General features: G+C 46.3%; 1 protein-coding gene across 1 annotated transcript in view; it reads left to right on the top strand.

Annotated features, from left to right (window-relative positions):
* The window catches only part of XYLT1 (xylosyltransferase 1), a 304620-nt gene that overhangs the window by 263931 nt on the left and 21572 nt on the right, over window positions 1-19117 (top strand). Inside the window, exons 8-9 of the mRNA XM_024744361.1 lie at window positions 11091-11307; window positions 14281-14457. Coding sequence (XP_024600129.1) covers window positions 11091-11307; window positions 14281-14457 — 394 coding nt within the window. The remainder of the gene's footprint in view (window positions 1-11090; window positions 11308-14280; window positions 14458-19117) is intronic.

Here is a 19117-nt window from a genome sequence, read left to right as displayed (position 1 = left end):
AGCTCAAATCCCTGCATGATGCAGCCTGTCTGTGTTCTGGTCCTGCTTTCCTCCAATATGCTGGGTGGCTTTGAGGCAGCCACTCTGCTTCTCTGGGCTTCATTTTCTCCCTTTGAAAAACAAAGTGGTTGAATGACATGATCTCCAAATGCCTTCCCATTCTGATGCTTCATGCTTCGGGACCAGACAGTGTGACAGAGGAAGAGAGTTTAAAAGACAGAGAGATGGAGAGGGACAAAAGCAAGCAGTGAGATACCAAATAGGCCACAGGGCGCCTTAGTTTTTTAATTCCACGTGGTTCCTAATAGCAGTTTTGACCTTCCCGTCCCTAACTTCAGCCTTTAGCAGCCAATTTGGACTTCCAGCTCCCGCTGCTAAGAGATGGCATAAAGGCAAACTGGTACTTTAATAGCTGCCAAATTGGTCCTGACTGTTCCTATAATTAAATCAAGGGGAGTGTTGTGTTCACTGTATTTCCTTGCTTTCCTCCAAAAATGAAGTAGCTAGATATATTGAAAGACATATAGCACAGTTATCAGTTTCCCAGATAACCTCTGCAGGGCTAAAAGAAGTAAGTGCCCTGAAGAAGCAGGTCTTGGCACACATCCCCAGGAACTCCTGGGTTCTGCTCGGGGAGTATTGGAGAAGTTTCCCAAATCTCGGCAGCCTGATCAAGGCTCAGGGTGTAGGGACAGGCCCCTTACAGGGAGATGGAAAGGGAAAATCATTTCCCTCATTCCCAGCCGGAATAGAGTTTCCTCTGGGAATTTCCCGGCCTTGATTGGTCTAAGTTCTCCAAATAATTCAAGGTCACCAGGGCCCCAGCGCTTAGCCCTGGGCCAGAGTGTGGTGTGGTGGTAAGAGCATAGGCAATGGAGTCCAGACACCTGTGCCAAAATGCCAGCTCTGCCGTATGACAGCCAGGGGACTTTGACAAATGGCTTTGACTCTCCATGTCTTCATGTCCTCTTCTTTATAAGATCCAGACAGTGATGTGGGGATCGTGGAGGACTGAGTATCCTCGCTGACCACAGGAAGTGCCGAGCCAGGCACTTTAGAGTTGTGTTATCCTCTTTGAAAGAGTACAACTGAGGCTTGCAGAGTTGCTTTAACTTGCCCAGGGTCCCACACAGCTGGCATTGGAGTCTGGTTAGGTCTGACTTTTATCCCCCCATGATTAGTGACTGCATCTGAGAGGACCTGTTGTTTTCAGTTCTTGGAGTGTGTGGATGAAAGAGCAAAGCTCTGCTGATTTTAAGCAGAATCATTTTTAAAGGAGCAAGAGAGCAAAATCAGTCCTCCCCCTACTTTCTAGAGTCACCGTATCCCAAAGTGTGTTCACAATCCACCAGTGATATGTGAGATTATTTTGGGGTGTTCATAAATGGGCATCATGGGAGAGTTAGTATTGATTTTATGTATATCAACTAAAATTTATATAATTAGCCCATCTAATCGATGATTTCATGGTCATGATGCTTAGAATAAGACTAAGTTTAAAAGAAAACAGTTGAAGCTATCTAAAGTTGGTTTAGAAAAGAAATATTAAGGAAAGTCTCATACAGACATCATAAAACCTATAGCATAGCAGTTAAGAATCTGGGTCCTGGACCCCGACTGCCAGCGTTCGTTTGCTGAGCGCTCACTAGGTGTGTGGCCTTGGGTAAGTTACATCAATCACTTGTGCTTCAGTTTCCTCATCTGTAAAATGGGAATAATGATAGTAAAACCAATCTCATAGAATTGCTGCAAGAATTAAATGAGTGAATATGTGAGTAAGCTCTTGGAATAGTTACGCATATTAAGTTGATGATGGTGGTGATGTTGATAGTGGTGATGGTGACAACAGTGGAAAAGCCTTGAAGATGGTATATATACACGTGATTAATGTTTTCAAAACACTTTCTACAACTCTTAGAGAAACAGCTAGCATTTCAAATGTTAGAAGACTAGACCAGAAGGAAGCTAGGAGGAGTCCCAGCCCTCAGGTCAGAAGTGGCATAAACAAGTTTCTTCCTGTTCCCTGGTCTGGGGCCCACCTGCTAGAGGCGGCAGTCCCTCGCTGGGCACCAGAATGGCAGCTAAAGCAGCTTCAGCAGCTTCTTCTCTCTGACATTGAACTAATCTTCAGGCCCAAACCTCTCTTGATGTATAAATAGGCAATTGTTTAACCAAAAGTTGTCAGATCCATCGAGAGCCTGGCCAGGAACCCTCCTCCAAGCAAATCTGCTTTCAGGAGGCCCTTTGGTGCCAACTTGCTTATCAGGAGAAGAGCTCTCTCCCCATCTGTCTCCTAGTACCATGATTGATGGGAGGAGGTAATTAATATCTCATCTCCAATGGGGAAAGCAGATTGCATTTCCCTCTTGCTTTTCTTAAACCCAACCGGTGAGTGTATCCCTGTTTGCATGTTCACTTTATTTAATCCAGTTATGGGCGCCATGTCAAAATAAAGCTTGGCATCACACAGGCACCCATACAAGGCTGTGTACACAGATGCTCTGTGGGCCTCCGTGTGAGTTTTGAGGTCGACTTTCAATCTTTTCTTTTTTCAAAACAATATATGTCAAAGGTGGACCAAAGGCTAGAAGGACGATATGTGCGGTGTCATCTCTGAGACGTAGAGCATGATTTTTTATTTCCTTCTTTCCTTTCTTTTTGTGTTCCATGCCTTCTATGGAGGAACTGCATTATTTTATTTTATTTTTTTTTCGGTACGCGGGCCTCTCACTGTTGTGGCCTCTCCTGCTGCGGAGCACAGGCTCCAGACGCGCAGGCTCAGCGGCCTTGGCTCACGGGCCCAGCCGCTCTGCGGCACGTGGGATCTTCCCAGACCGGGGCACGAACCCGTGTCCCCTGCATCGGCAGGCAGACTCTCAACCACTGTGCCACCAGAGAAGCCCCCTTTACTTTTACAATAAGAACAGAAGGCAGTAGACATTGTTTTTAAATATGTGTGAAATAGGGAAAATCAGTTAGCCCTCAATGGACCTTTAGACTCTTGGAGGTGCAAGCTGATTTGGGCCCATGTAAAGAGCATGGGCCACCAAGCCTGGGATTCTCAGTTCCAGGATTTGGGCCCCTAACTCTGCATTTCTGCTCAGGCTGGGTTTTTTTCCATTCCTGAATGTCAAAACCAAGTCAGCTCTCTTTGCCCAGGGCATGTGTAATGATAGAGTTTACTGTGTTCCAGAGACTGTCCCAAATGCCTTAGAGATATTAATTCTTTCAATTTTCACAACAATCCCATGGTGTAAGTACAGTCATTATCGTGCCCATTTTCCAGATAGGGACACTGAGGCTAGAGAGCTTAAACAACACACAGCTTGGGAACGGGGAAAGAGACTCGAACCCAGGCAGTCTGGCTCCAGAGTCTACATTCCTAGCCACTGTGCTATACCATTTCCCTAAGTATGTTCATCGTGGAGTTCCCTGCCATGTCCAGGCCACGTGTACTTATGGCTGATACATTCCTTCCACCAATCAGGTCAGAGTCTGCCTCTCCTGTGACTGGTCTCCTCTGGTGTGAGGTAGTGAAGCTGAGCTTCTCCCTGTAGCTTCCACTCCTACCACGTTAGCTTCTTTTCATTCATTTGGGCTCTTGCGTGCACTATTTCTGTCTCCTGTAAAGCTCTTCCCCAGAATTCTTCAGATGACTGGTTCCTTCTCATGCTTCTTGTCAGTGCCACCTCTTCAGCAGAGTCTTCCCCAATAGTCTCCACTAATTAAGTCCCTGTCTCTTCATTTTGTCATTGCACTCTAAGTTTTCCTGTATAACACTTACCGCAAACATCTAATTACGTATTCATGTGTTTCATAGCTGTTTATGACTACTTACCTATTTACTAGAGTAGTGTTATAGTCTTGTGGCTAAGAGTGTGGAATCCAGAGCCCGACTGCTAAGGTGGGAATCCCTTCCTTGCCACTAACCAACTGTGTAGCCTTGGGAAAAATAGTTAACCTTTCTGTGTCTTTGTTCCTTCATTTGGAAAATGAACCCTCATAGGATTGTGATGAAGATTAAATGAGAGAATATATATTAAGTACAAGGAACAGGACCTAGAAAGTAGCAAGTGCTCAATAAATGGTAAATATTATGGTTTTATTTTTCATCTTAGAAGAGAGAGGATAGGGATGATGTCTGTCTTCTTCACAACCATATCCTCAGCACAGAGACTTGGAGAATTGCTGAATGAGCAAATACCCCGAGCCCCTTTTCTCTTCCAACTACTGCAGAGTTGGGGCCTGACAGCTGACTCCAGCCCAGCTTGGGAAGGGGCATAACCCACACTGGACATGTGAGAAATGGCCAACAGAGCCCCTGTGGAGCTGCCAAACTAGGAACCCAGTGACCTGAATCCTCACTGACTTGTGCCTTGGAAAGTTGGGAGGGTTTTGTAATTTGTGGTTCTCAGACAGAATCAGGGTGCCCGTGTTGCTTGTCACCCTCTACCACCACAGCCATGGGCATTGCTGAACTAAAATAATTGCAGGACATGGGTGCACTGTGAGGGCTTTGGGGCTTCTGTCCTTGGTGCTGAAAAGGCATTCTTCTCAGAGCATAAAGGGTTTCTCCTTAGCTGTGGAGGTGCCCTACACATGCCTGTCTACCGAATCCCAGAACAGAGAAGAGGACAGATAGAAGTTTTAATTTTCTGGCTTGATGAGGGAAAAAGTTAAGTATCTTGGTGAACACTTATTAAGCACTTACTAAGTGCCGAGCACTACGCTAAGCCCTCTCCATATATAATATAATCTCACTTAAACTCTCTGAGGCAGATATTATGACGATTGCCAGTTTCCATGTAAGAAGCTGAGGCATCCATGTTCAGGTCGCCCAAGGTTAGTGGCAAATCCAGGACTTGTACCAAATATTCTGGCTCCAGAGCCCAAAGTTTGGCCCCTGTGTGACATGGCTGTTTTGTGTGAGTCCATTCACATAGCTGGCTGATTCCATACACTGTGTTTTCATGCTTTGTTCCATGACTTTATTTTTAAACTAAAATGCTTAGGTTGTACTTAGGCTAAAGGAGTAATCTGGGTTCAGTGGGAGATCGCTGGAGAGAGAAATAGAAGAAGAGAAAATATTTTCTAGGCTGTCTGACGTCAGATGACTTTGGATCACACGTCCTTTCTGAGTCTCGGTGTGTTGGGGTTTTTTATCTGTAAAATTAGTTATATTAGCTGATTGCTGAGATTCCTTCTTGCTCAAACATGCTGTAAAATCTGAGGGGCAGTGTTCCTCCTTTCAGAATTCATTACAGGACAAGGCAGATCTGGAATAATTCCACCCTTGATGAATATACCAAGATTGTAGCCAGGGAATTAACTGAATTGAGAGACTTCTTCATTGTCTGCCCTTTCTGAGGCCATTTCCAAAGGCTACAGATACTTTCTTAACTGACCTCTTCTCCCATGGGGGAGATTCAGGACCCCTTGCCATCCTGCATCTGATTTCCTTTGATGCCCAACTGAGTAGATTTGGTCCTTGTGACATCCTAGTCGAAGCATATTTAGCTCTGACTTTGTCCCATATCGTGGCAATAGAGAAAAATCTCAGGGAGGCAAACCATCCCTGAGAGCCCAGGAGGTAAAACCAAATGCAAACGATACCATGTTTGCCCTTAAGTAACCTATTCTGAAGACAGAAGCCCTTGTGAGGACTGGCTGAAAGCCTCTTCCAACCGGCAATGAGCCATTTCCTCTTGGTTCACTCATTTCTGGGCATTGTCTTTTTGAGGAAATAGAAGTTCTCAGATCCTTCATTTGGGTCCTTTTGGAGGGACCCTGGCGAATTGAGATGAAGAATGACAGAGTAGTTAAGCATTTGCATTGGATTCATCCAGACCTGGATTCAAGTCTAGGCCTGTTAGCTGTGTGACTTTGGAGAAATTACTTAACCTTCCTGTGATTCAGTTCCTTTGTCTGTCGAACGTGTGTTAGAAAAATCTGATACCTGGCTAACTAATGGCAGCTACTTCCTGATTGCCTGACAGACGTGGCTGTTACTGTTCCCTTTATTCATTCACTCAACAAATATTTATTGGGCACTGGCTGTATGTAGGCACTGTAGTAGAATACAGAGGTGATCAAAATCTCTGCCCTCTTGGGGCTTACATCCAGTAGTAGAAATAGGCAATAAACTAAATAAATACCTTGTATATTATATTAGAAAGTGAAAAGTGCTATGGAGAAAAATAAAACACCCAAGGAGGATTGGGGAGGGATGGTGTCTCTATGAAAAAAAGAACTGATGGTTGGGTCAGCCCATTGCTTGGGTGAAGAGTGCTTACTTTGCAAGGACCTTTGTAAACAATCACCCATCACAATTTTGCAGCTGATTTGGGAACTTGTTAGGACAGGTGTCATGGAGCTCATCCTACAGGTGAGGAAACTGGCATTCAGAGAAGTTAAGCCAGCCCCACTTCTCAGTGAAAGCAGAGACAGCATTGGTACCAGATCCTCTTCATGTCTGCTCTTCTGTGGTATCACCTGTTGAGCCCAGTTCTACCAGGTAACCAGGTCAACTGGAAACAAAACTGAAGGGAGGGCAGCATCATTGGTCACCTTCTGTGAATTGGGCCCGTTGCTGCAAATCTTCCCTCCATCCCTCAGGTGAGAGAGCCGTGCACCTTTTCCCGGTGAGCCAGCATTGATGACAACACTCACCCAGGTGTTCACAAACTTACTATGGTTTCCGACCTTTACCTTTTCAAGTTACAGTAAATCCACAGGGAAGAATAAAAAGCAAATCACTGTTGAAACAGCTGATTCTTTTCGCCTGCTAGATACCCAGACTCTGGGCGTCTGCCACCTTATCTGAGTCCAGACCTAAGTTCCTGGTAGCCCCTTTCTGATACCTAGGCAATCTGTGGTCTCTGTTTACTCATAATTAACCAAAGCATGTGTTTGCAGCTTATCAGTTTTTGAAGGCAGTAAATACAGCGGCCAATCTCCCAACCCCGTGAATATTTCATTTTGGAGATTACTGCATAAATATCGTATTTCGATATTGCGGTCCGGGACATCACATTAAAATTGCAAGATGATGCTGTTATCCCATCTAATGGAACATGAAATTAAAAAGCTGCTCCACGGAAAGAAAAATTTTGCAAGTCGTCCCACCTGTATTTCTTCTCTCTCTCTCTCTTATTCTCAGTTGGTCTTGATTACCATGTAAGTTTTGATACAGAGTATGTAAAATTTAAAGTTTTAAACACAGTTAAGTGTGCCCACTGGACGTTATCATATAATTGGCACCAGCCAGAGTCGAGGTAGGATTTTATTTCTTCAGACTCGGCGGCTTCCTTCAGTGGGTCCGTTAGAGCCAAGTTTGGTGTCAGTGAGTGCTATGGTGAGTGTATTGAAAACCCTTCACCAGGTCGCTCCCCAGAGAGAACATGGCTTTGCTAACGAACTTGGATTTTGCACTAGGAAAGGTGTGTTAGGAAAAGAACAGGGCCAGGGACGCTGGACACGTGGGTCTTCTGGTCGGCTTCTGCCCTTGTTTGTATCCTCAGAAAAGTTGTCAGCCTTCTCTGGGCTCCCATGCATCCCTCTAATGCTTGCCTCGCACCTCTCGCTGAGTATAACAGAGGGACTTAGAGAATGTCACAGCTGAAAAGTACCCTAGAGATTACCTAACCCAGCGTTATTGTGACTGGTGGTCTGTGGGCTGGATTCAGCCTAGGGATATGTCTTATTTAGCCAGAAATGCTTTTTTTAAGGGATTTGAGTGCTTTTCAGAAAATGCAGTCTCTACGTCTTTGCTAACTCCACCTACCCTGTTATCTTATGCTAAGCCCCCCCTCACAAACTTATATTGTTTGTCTGACCCCTGTAGACATTTAATTTTATAACCTAGACCTAGCCCAACTTTGTCAGTTTCCCATGGGGGAAACTGACTCAAGGTCATCATTTTCCAAATTCACCCAGCTGGTTACTGGTAGAGCCACACTGCAATGTAGATGAAAAGCGCATTTTAGCAGAATTAAGTCCGTTCACCACCAGCATCATTGTTGTCACCATTTTTATTACACGAGCATCAGTTTGGTTAAGAATTCAATATATTACACCATCGTGCTCAGTGAGTGACCAGTGTCAAGAAGCAGGTCCTCTATTTATGCAGAAGAAAGTGCTAGGGATGTGGGTTTATTAGTGAGGTTTCAGGCAGTTCCCTTTGGTGGATTTGTGGGAGGCCCAATGGGAGAGATTCTTTGTAGAATTCAGCATGACCAACAGGGTGGGACTGTCTTCAGCTTCTACGCCCTGACGTCTGGTCATCACCATAGACCTTTCCTGAGCAGTTGCCTTGCACTCTTCCAGGACCTATATGGTAGGCAGAAAGGAGGAAGCCAAGATCAGTTCTAGTGAGCACAGCATCTACCTCGGAGGAGACAGGAAACTCTGATGTGAAGACAGAGATGAAGTCTGCCATGGAGGGACAAAGACCTCTAGACACACAATGGGGGATGCAGCCTGCTCTAGTGGAAGAGGTGGCATTAATGTGCCACAGCCATGGCTACCTGCCCTATGTGGAGCCTAAGAACATTTGCATTCATCACGGTAATGATAAAGGTGAAATCATTCAGGAATGTATTAGTCAGGACTTTTTCAATTGCAAGTCACGGAATCCCATCTTAAAATGCCTTACGCACTTTACTGACAAGTCTGGGGGTGAATCAGGTATAGCAAGATCCAGGGTCTCAAGCAAAGTCATCAAGGCCTTGTCTGTCTCTCCCCCTCCCTTACTGCCTCCCTCCCTCCCTCCCATTCCCCGTCTCTCTTTTTTTTTTGTCCTCTCTTCTATGTTACCTTCATGATCAGACAACCTCTATACTCATGGTGACAAGATGGCTGTCAGCAGCCCTCAGCTTGCATTCTTCCAGAAAAAAATCCCCTAGAAAAGCCCTCCTTCCTAGTATTTCCAGCAAAACTCCAGAACCTAGTCTCAGACTCAGCTTGAGGTGCTTGCGCATCCATGAAGCAATTATGGCAGCCAAGCAGGTGGAATACTCTGATTGACCAGGCTGAGTCGTGTTCCCACCCCTGGTGCTGGGGGTGAGGCAAGCCAAGTGAACTGAGAGTTGAGGGTGAGCAAGTGTCCAAAATAAAGTCAAGGTGTGGTTCCCAGACAATGGATGCTGGGCAGACAGAAACAAGGGAATGAAGCCCCGTTATTTGCTACCACGTGGAGGAACCCTGAAAACACGAAGCTAAGTGGAAGAGACTACAACTTGTGTGATTCTCTCTGTAAGAAATACAGAATAGGTAAATCCATAGATGGATTGCCAGGGACTGGAGGGAAGGGGGAATGGGATGGGGGTCTCCTTTGGGGGTGACAATATTCTGAAACTAGAGATGATGATTGCACAACATCGTGAATGAACGAATGCCATTGAATTGTAGGCTTTAAAATGGTTGATTTTATGTTGCATGAGCTGGAGGGGCAGCAAGATCCCTGGGTGGGGAGACCTGTAGACTATAAACTCCCAACGAGATAACCAGCTCCTGAGGAGGAGAGACCATCCTCACTTCTTGCCTCAAGGCCAGCACATGCCTGGCACATAGTAGGTGCGAAGTTAATGCTAACTGCAAATGAACTGAGAGTTTTGGCCAGAGAGCTTGGCTCTAGTTCTGTCTACCCTCCCAAGACACCCTCCTCACCAGCTCTTTGACCTTTGATTTCTGCACCTACAAATTAGGAAATGCCAATTCCAGCCTCCCTGGCTTGCAGAATCCCGAGAGAGAGAGAGAGAGAGAGAGAGAGCGAGTGTGTGTGTGTGGGTGTGTGTGTCTCCCCTAGAGCAGGAGTTACTAATCTGAGGTTCATGGATAGAATTCAGGGGTCTGTGACTTTGAATAGGAAGAAAATGATCTTAATTTTCACTAAACTCTAACTGAAATCTAGCTAAATGTAGGCAAAATGTAGGGTAACAAACCACCACAGTAGCAGTTACTGTTAGGAATCACTTTTTTTTTTTTTTTTGGCCATGCCATGTGACATATTGGATCTTAGTTCCCTAACCAGGGATCGAACACATGCCCCCTGCGTTGGAAGCACGGAGTCTTAACCACTGAACCGCCAGGAAAGGCCCAGGAATCACATATTTTCAAATCGCATTATAATTGATGCATCCACTTCTAAATGTCATATATGCTCACCTCTTCTTCAAAATTACAGTAGTTTTTAGACCTATAAGACCTTGTGATTAAATGTGTTAAAAAGGAAACACATGTAATTATCATAAATGTGGTGTTTTAAAAAATATTTTGTAATATTTTAATGTGTGAATCAAGAATCATGTGAATTACTATATCATCACTTTGGTGTTTTTGAAAATATTTTGTAACCCTGTATTTTTGTTGTATGCATTTAAAAGCATTATTCTGCAATGGGATAAATTGGGAGTATGGGATTAACAGATACACACTGCTATATATAAAACAGATGAACAACAAGGATTTACTGTATAGCACAGAGAACTATATTCAATATCCTGTAATAAGCTATAAAGGAAAAGAATCTGAAATATATATGTGTGTGTATATATATATGTATGTGTGTGTATATATATATATATATATATATATATATATATATATATGAATCACTTTGCTGTACACCTGAAACTAACACTATATTGTAAATCAACTATACTTAATTTACTAATTAATTTTTAAAAATAAATTAAAAAAATAAAAGCATTATTCTGAGACGAGGGTCCATAGGCTGTATACACCAAACTGCCAAGGCACCCATGGCATGAAAAGGTGATTTCAGGAGTTCTCTAAAGAGGAAGCAGATGGTCATTGCCATCTAATTGTGCTGGGTGGGCAAGTCTCCTAAGCTCTCTAAGCTTCTGTGTCCTCATCTGTAAAATGGGCATAATAATAGTACCTACCTCATAGGGTTATAGACACCAGCCTCACTTGTGAAGATCAAGTGAAAAACTACACACAGAGCCCCTAGCTCAGTATCTAGCACACAGTAAGTACTCAATAAATACCTTTATTGCCGAGACTGTGCCATTTCATTTGGACTCTAGGTGGCGCTCTTTCAGGGCTAAGCACTACTTTGTCTTGCCCAGGTTCATCCGGAAACAGGGCCTGGACCGGCTCTTTCTGGAGTGTGATGCCCACATGTGGCGCCTGGGGGACCGGCGGATCCCAGAGGGCATTGCCGTGGATGGCGGCTCAGATTGGTTCCTGCTAAACCGGAAGTTTGTTGAGTATGTGACGTTCTCCACAGACGATCTGGTGACCAAAATGAAGCAATTCTACTCCTACACCCTGCTTCCTGCAGAGGTGAGTATCCAGGAAAAAATCCCTGAGAAAGGTAGGGGTTGGCTCTAGCCTTTGGAGCAAAGTGGATGCTGAATTTTTGGCAAAGCCACGCAGGGTTCAGTACGTTGTCCTCCAAACATCCAGAGGAAGATGGGGAACTGTTTTGGCTACCAGGGACCTTTCTGTCACAGCAGGGCCCCTGGTCCCCTCCAGTCTACATAGAGGTTGTATGCAGTAAATGCACAATGCTGCCACCAGCAATCTAGACAACATCTTTAAAGATGTAAAGTAAAAAAGGCAGTTCTTCCTCAAGACACTTGGCTCCCATTGGTCGTAAAACCATCACCATATACTGATTTTGTTAGAACAAGACACTTTATTGCCATTTTCCAGAAAACTGTTATTTATATAAATACAAAGCTCTCATACCTACAATAGCAATGGTGCCCCCTAGAATTGTGCAGTGTGTAACCTGCACAACTGTATATGATGGCTTTTTCAGGAAACACCCACATCAACTTTTGACAGATCCTCCACATTTACCAATCCTGTAATAACTTTTCAACACCAAGAATTCCTTTTCTAATTTTGAATAGTATTCTATCATTCCCTGACAGACAGTAGTTTTGGCCTCATCAGTCACACCAGAAATTCCAGTGATCCCAAAGCCAGGGCTTCTGTTGGGTTTGCACTAGCCCCCTGCATTGACAGTCACTGTGTCCAAATACTTGGGACTTGGCATTTCCTATCGGCTTTTGGAAGTATTTGAAAAGCTCTGGGAAGTCTGTCACCTCAGGATGGGAAACTGTCTTAGTTCAGGGTGCTAAAACAAAATACAATAAAATGGATGTACTTACTGTAGTTTTGGAGGCTAGAAGTCCTTGATCAGGGTGCCAGCATGGTCAGGTGAGATCCCTCTTCTGGGTTGCAGGCTGACTACTGACAGTCCTTCCTGTGTCCTCACATGATGGAAGGGGTGAGGGTCTCCTTTATAAGGGCACTAATCCCATTCATGAGGACCCCACCCTCATGATTTAATCACCTCCCAAAGGCACCACCTCCTCACATTGTCACATTGGGGGTTAGGATTTCAAACTATGAATTTTGGGGGGACACAAACATTCAGTCCATTTCAGAAGTCCTATTGTGTAAGATTGCAGGGTATTCTGAAACAGCCCCAGCCCCGTCTGGAAACGGGTAGGGACTCAGTGCTGAAGTGTTGCCCCTGACATGCCAGCGGCCTTCTTATCAGACCTGGACTGAGAGATTCTAGATTAGCTCCCTGACCTCCAGTTCACTTTCACCCTAATTTCCAACTCCAGAAAATTCCAGAGCTGGTTCTGTTTCTATTGAGCCTGCAACACCTCCCATGAATGGTCCACCATTCCTGGCTGTGCCCCATCTCTGGACCACTCAGATTGTGTGTTTCTAGGCCAGACAAAACAGTGCAACTCGTTTGATGGTTTCCACATCCCTCACCGACATCTGGGGCAAGGCCAAGCTCTGAGTAAGGCTGACTGCCCACTTCAATCCTGAGGGATAATGGGCTTGTCATCACTGGGCCAGGTTTTGCTATTCTGCACACATGTTAAGTAATCAGCTTTTAATCCTATTTCAGCAAAAATCACCTTTTCTATCAAGTCTGATAACCTCCTCATCCATTGTCTTGCAGGGAATTTCTGTATCATTACAAAAGGACACAGGGCAATGGATAATTGGGTACTTTCCCCCACTGCTTGATGGAGAATATGTGCCTCTCTGGGCTTGTAGACAATTCAAGCTTAAAATGCAGGTTCACAGGCATGTCATTTAACATCATAAGAAGGGCAGCTGGGGTGTGGATAGAGCCTCATTTTGTCCACTCACCCATTGAGAAGAGACTGTTTGGGGCTTTGGCTGTTTAATCAGGGTGCCCGTCCCAATGCTGGTTCTCTCTGTCCCAACCATCCCCCACTTCCCAACGCATACAGGCACTGTACACTCCAGCATCCCTGTTAGATCCCACCTCCTCCATCCCGGCCTTTCTGTCCTGCCCTTCTCCCAGACCACCTCCAGGGGATGAGTTTAGAAGAAATCTGAAGGCTGTGCCATGAATTTGTAACAGGAAGACACGTGTTCCCCAACAGCTTTCCCTAGGAAGCAGAGAGCAGGGGAGAACGTATCTGCCTGGTATCTGAGGTTGTTATAAAACAGTTGTCCAAATAGAAGTCAGTCTCTCTCGCTCTCTCTCTCTCTCTCTCTCTCTCTCTCTCTCTCTCTTTCAGCAGCTCCAACTATGTGTCTCTTCTCTGGTCTCTCTTTTCACTCTCAACATTGCCTCTTTCTCAGATTACTAGGAGAGGTTGACCAAGCCTCAGAAATAGGGGGAGATTACGGCACCTGGTTCAGCACCACGGACAGTGGGAAGTCCAATGGACCCCCACCTCCTCCCCTCCCAGTGTTGTAGTCGCCACTCCAGTGACTAGGGCAGGAGGGCATCCGTGATTCTGGCTGCCCTCTCCCAGGAGTGAAATTCCAGAGCTTCAGTCTTTGTTTTCAAGATATCTCAGACCTGAGTCTCTTTGGTTTCAGGTCTAACTATTTGCAAAATCAAGAGCCCTTTTGGCCCAGGGTTTTCTAGAAACTTGTCCCAGTGTTTTTCTCTGGTCCCAATGTGTTGACATACCCTAAGGGACTTTCTCTCTCTGCTGAGCGGACAGAGGATGTCCTGGGTGATAAGAGATGTCTTGAAATCAGTTTCTAGGCTGCTGGGGAGAGACATCTTAGAGAAACACTCGGAGCAGTAACTTCTAAGCAGCATTAAGCCACCCTGGACAAAACCTCCAGGGTTCCCTTGGTTGGCTTGGACTGGCACTGACTCCATTTGCAGAGAGAACAGCTGAGTCTCCAGGAGAGTCCCTTCACTGTCAGGTGGCCCTCGGGAAGGACCCCTCACCCCAGCCCACTCGAGGGAGGCTGGACGAGGTCTCATGTTGGCCCCTCTCTGCCCCGCAGTCCTTCTTCCACACGGTCCTGGAGAACAGTCCCCACTGCGACACCATGGTGGACAACAACCTGCGCCTCACCAACTGGAACCGCAAGCTGGGCTGCAAGTGCCAGTACAAGCACATCGTGGACTGGTGCGGCTGCTCCCCCAACGACTTCAAGCCGCAGGACTTTCACCGCTTCCAGGTGAGCCGCGCCTTCCAGCCAGCGTCTGCAGGCATCCAGGGCAGCCCTGCAGGTCACTGGATCCTGCACTTTCCAACCCTGGTTCTTTTTTTTTCTTTTTTTTTGCGGTACACGGGCCTCTCACTGCCGTGGCCTCTCCCGTTGCGGAGCACAGGCTCCGGACACGCAGGCTCAGCGGCCATGGCTCACGGGCCCAGCCGCTCCGCGGTATGTGGGATCCTCCCGGACCGGGGCACGAACCCACATCCCCTGCATCGGTAGGTGGACTCTCAACCACTGCGCCACCAGGGAAGCCCCCCCAACCCTGGTTCTTGATGATAATCATAACAACGTCAACAGTAGCCAACGTTTATTGATCACTAACACCATGCAAGGGATGTTCTAACCACTTTCCCTGTATTGACCCATTAACCCCACAACAGCCTTAGAAGATACATACATACATACATAAGTAGTCCATTTTAGAGATAGGGAAACTGAGGCAGAGAAAGTTCTGTAACTTTATGCAAGGTCACATAGCCCAATATATCTGTTTCCGAAGGCCATACTTGTATCCATTTCTCTATACTGCCTTTCAATCAGAATCTCCTGAAATATTTGTTAAAAATATATTTCTGGGGGCTTCCCTGGTGGTGCAGTGGTTGAGAGTCTGCCTGCCGATGCAGGGGACACGGATTCGTGCCCCGGTCCGGGAAGATCCCACATGCCGCAGGGCGGCTGGACCCGTGAGCCATGGCCACTGAGCCTGTGCGTCCGGAGCCTGTGCTCCGCAATGGGAGAGGCCACAACAGTGAGAGGCCCGCATACCGCCAAAAAATATATAGGGTACAAACTTGATTAGAGGGCAGAATTTCTCAACCTCAGCACTCTTGACATTGTGGCTGGATAATTCTATGTTGGGGTGAGGGGGCTGTAGGATGTTTAGCAGCTTCCCTGGCCTCTACCCACTAGGTGCCAGGAGCACCTCCCCATGTTGTGATAACCAGGGACGTCCCCAGATGCTGCCTAATGTCCCCTGTGGGGATCCAGTAGCACCCTGCAGTTACGACGACCAGGAATGTCTTCAGACATCGCCAGCTGTCCACTGGTGGCAAACTCATCCCCATTTGAGAGCTTTTGATCTCCAGTGTGGTCCAGGAATTTTTATTTTTAATATATTACACTTTGAGAAATTCTGATGAGCAGACAAGTTTGTAAAACACCGCGCTCTGTGAACTTTAAAGGAGGAACAAGAAGAAATGTTATTGCCTTCACAGGTATCTCTGCAAGGCCCATCGATTCATAGTTCTGGGGAGAGCAGAGACAGGAGGGTGGCCAGTGCCCCATCTGCTTGCTGTGAGCACCAAGGGTGCCTTGGACCCCAGACCTATTCAGGATGGCGACCTCTTTCCACCCCGTGCGAGCACACCTCCCACTCCCTTTAGGCCAGTACCCTGAGTTCTTCCTCCTCTCCGCCTCACCATGCCCAGCCTCAACTGCCCAGAGCACAAACAGAAGGCTACAAAGTGGTTAAACAGTCACTTTGCGGTCACTAGAGCCACCACATGGAGACGATGTGCTGCTTCCCAGACCACAAACGTTGGGGAGGGATTGCGGGGGACAGCAGTGCCAGGCTGGTAACCCAGTCCGAGGTGCCCCTGCTGCCTTTCTCTGGTACATAATGGAAATGTCCAGGGAGGACACGGACTGCCCCGTGAAACTTCCACCCTCGTAGCCTGGTTCCTCGGAGTGTGGTCCACAGACCAGCAGCAGCAGCATCACTAGGGAACTTGTTGGAAATGCAGAATCTCTGCTGCTCCTGACCTGCTAGTCAGAATCTGCATCGTAACGAGACCCCCAAGCAACTAGGAGGCTATTCTGTTAGAGAAGCGCGGGGTACGGGTCTGTTCTATCCTAGACTGTGTGCCTGGTCCTCTGTGGGCGTTGGCTTCATCGGGTAGAAATCATCTCCATTGTGCAGGTGGGGAAACCAAGGCACAGAGGCAGGGACTTGCTTGTCCATGGACATGCAGCTTGTGGAGTGGTAGGGTGGGAGGTCCCACACAGGTGTTTCCAGCTCCAGACCTGGGCTTTTTCCACCAGACCCCGCTGCCAGCCTGGTCTCATGCCTGGTCAGGTGCAGAATACACAGCAGGTTTCATCCCGTCATTCTTATTCCCTCAAGGTTCCTACCTAACATCTTTCGCCTGCGTCAGCAGTTGCTGCAATAAGTATACTTTAGGTCTGTTTTGGTGGCAGATTGAGAGCTACCCGGGGGCCTCCTCAAACCCATGTTAATTGAGGCATGAACTTGGGTGACATTTTAGTTCCATTGTCCATGCAGAAAGGATCTGCTGAGCAGAAAGAGGGTGGCGAGGGGAATATTTGACCTATTCAAAAGAGAAAATAGAGGAGAATTCCCACTTTCGTAGAGGACCAGTCATCACCCTCATTGCAAAGGACCTTCATAATTTAGAGCAAGAAGCCAGGTGATTCTTGGGTGCACTGCCCCTCTGGGGCCACTCCTGGGCGCTGGCACTTGTATTCCAGTCCCAGCATCCTGGGGACATCGTGGTCTCTGATAAAGATGAGCTGACATAGAGACTGAGTTACGTGCTCACAGCTCTTTAATTCGCAGTAAACAAAGATCAAGAATATCCCCCAACATCTAGACTCAAGAAACTGCTGCCTGCGTGGAACTCTTGAGCTCTTGTTGAAAGAGCTCCGAGGAAGAGAACTGTACATATGGAAATGTGCCCTTTAGGAGCTCCAGCTATGATCAGAGAATCTCGGGAGGAGAAAGGAGACTGCCCTGCCACTGAGTCTGGTTCTCTGCCTCCGGAAAACGAAGACTTGGAAGCCCCTGGTAGCAGGCTTAAGGGTGTAGTGATAATAGTCACATACTCGTAGCTGCTAACACCGTGTGCCAGACTCTATGCTAAGTACCCATATTATTATACCCATTTTAAGGATGGGGAAACTGAGGCCCTGGATGACTTGCCCAAAGACATACACAGCTTGAAAGATGCAGAATGAGGATTTGAACCTACGTGGTCTGGCTCTTTTCAGTGCTGCTATAAGGGAACTGACCTGACCCCTTCACCACAGAGAAGGGGGTATGGTTCCCAAGGGTCATGAAGCAGAGAGCAGATGGGATGTTCCAGATACTAACAAGGGTTTTTGTTATTGAGGCTTCGAGTTCCCCCAACTAGCAGTGTGATCCTAGGATGATGCAGAAGAAAGAGCTTGGGTTTTAGAGTCATCGGATCTGGGTTCAAATCTTAACAACTGTGTGAGTTTGTACATATCACTTGCCCTCTCCAAGCTCAGTTTCCTCATCTGTAAAATGGGAATCGTAACACCTGCTTTGCAGAGTTATGAGGATTAGAGTTGGGAGGATTAGAGGTAATGACGAAATGCAGTGCGCTGTATATAGCACGTGCTCAGGAGTTTTTACTGACATTATTGTTGCTATTAATCCACTGCAGTGAGAACAATGCTAGACCCAAATTAAGGTCAATAATTACACTAGATCATAGGCTCCTCAAGGGAGCGGTCTGTGTTTTAATTGTTTCCGTAGCCCTAGACCAGAGGTCAGCAAACTACAGCCCCTGGGCTGAATCCAGCCCACTACCTGTGTTTGTAAATAACGTGCTTTTGGAGCATAGCTGCATGCCCATTCGCTTACCTGTTTGCGGCTGCTTTCACACTATGACAGCCGACTCGAGTAGTTGCAAAGCTGGAAATACTTATTGTCTGGCCTTTTGCTGAAAAGGTTTATTGATCTCTGCCCCAGACCATGGTTTTAGACCTGGTAGATAATAAGGGCTCAGTATTTTATTTTTCTAACCCTTGACGCTGTATCTGAATCCTGGCTCTGCCATACCTTGCTGTGTGACCTTAGATAAGTAAGTCCCTTTCTTCTCTGGGACTCAGCCTCCTTGAAAATTTGGTTTACATAAATGGTTCTCAAACACTGCAGCATAATCACCCGGGAGGCTTTTTTTGGATACGGATTCCTAAACCTCATCTTCAGAGATGTTGGTTCACTAGGTCGGCGGGAAGGACTCCGCAGTCTCCACAGGTGGCTCTGATGTGCAGCCGGGTCAGGTGTCCTTCGCATTATCCTCAAACCCTAGTGAGCAAATGAACCACCTTCAAAGCCTGTGAAGAATACAGATTTCTGAGCCCCACTCCTGAAGATTCCGATCAGTAAATCCAGGGTGTTCCTTGTGAGTCTGTAAGTCAGTTACAATGCCCAGGAGGCAATAGGGAATGGTAGGGACTGTGGTGAGCCAAAAACCCCATGCCCATCTAAAGGGACAGGTGCTATTCAGCTTTAACTACTTAAAGGAATGTAGGAACATGGGGCCAGATCGTTTCTGTTCAGAGGGAAACCAGAAGTTGCTTCTGTAAACTCTTCTACCTTTTAAATGTTGTCAGCTAATTCAATTTTAAAACATTCTTCTGGACAACTAAAATATATCCGTAAGAGGTATTAGACCTCCAGCTAAATGATTTCTGAGATCCATCCCAGCTATAAACATCTAGGATATAATTTATTTCACAAATATTTAAGTGATGCTTACTACATGTCCATCATTGCTTTAAATGCTTTACAAATGTTAACTCATTCAATCCTAACACCCTTTTTACAGATAAGGAAACTGAGAACAGAGAG

This window comes from Neophocaena asiaeorientalis, unplaced genomic scaffold, assembly GCF_003031525.2.
Source record: "Neophocaena asiaeorientalis asiaeorientalis breed wild unplaced genomic scaffold, Neophocaena_asiaeorientalis_V1.1 scaffold91, whole genome shotgun sequence".
Classification (NCBI taxonomy): domain Eukaryota; kingdom Metazoa; phylum Chordata; class Mammalia; order Artiodactyla; family Phocoenidae; genus Neophocaena; species Neophocaena asiaeorientalis.
The sequence above is the reverse complement of the archived record's forward strand: the minus strand, read 5'-3'. Positions and strand labels throughout refer to the sequence as shown.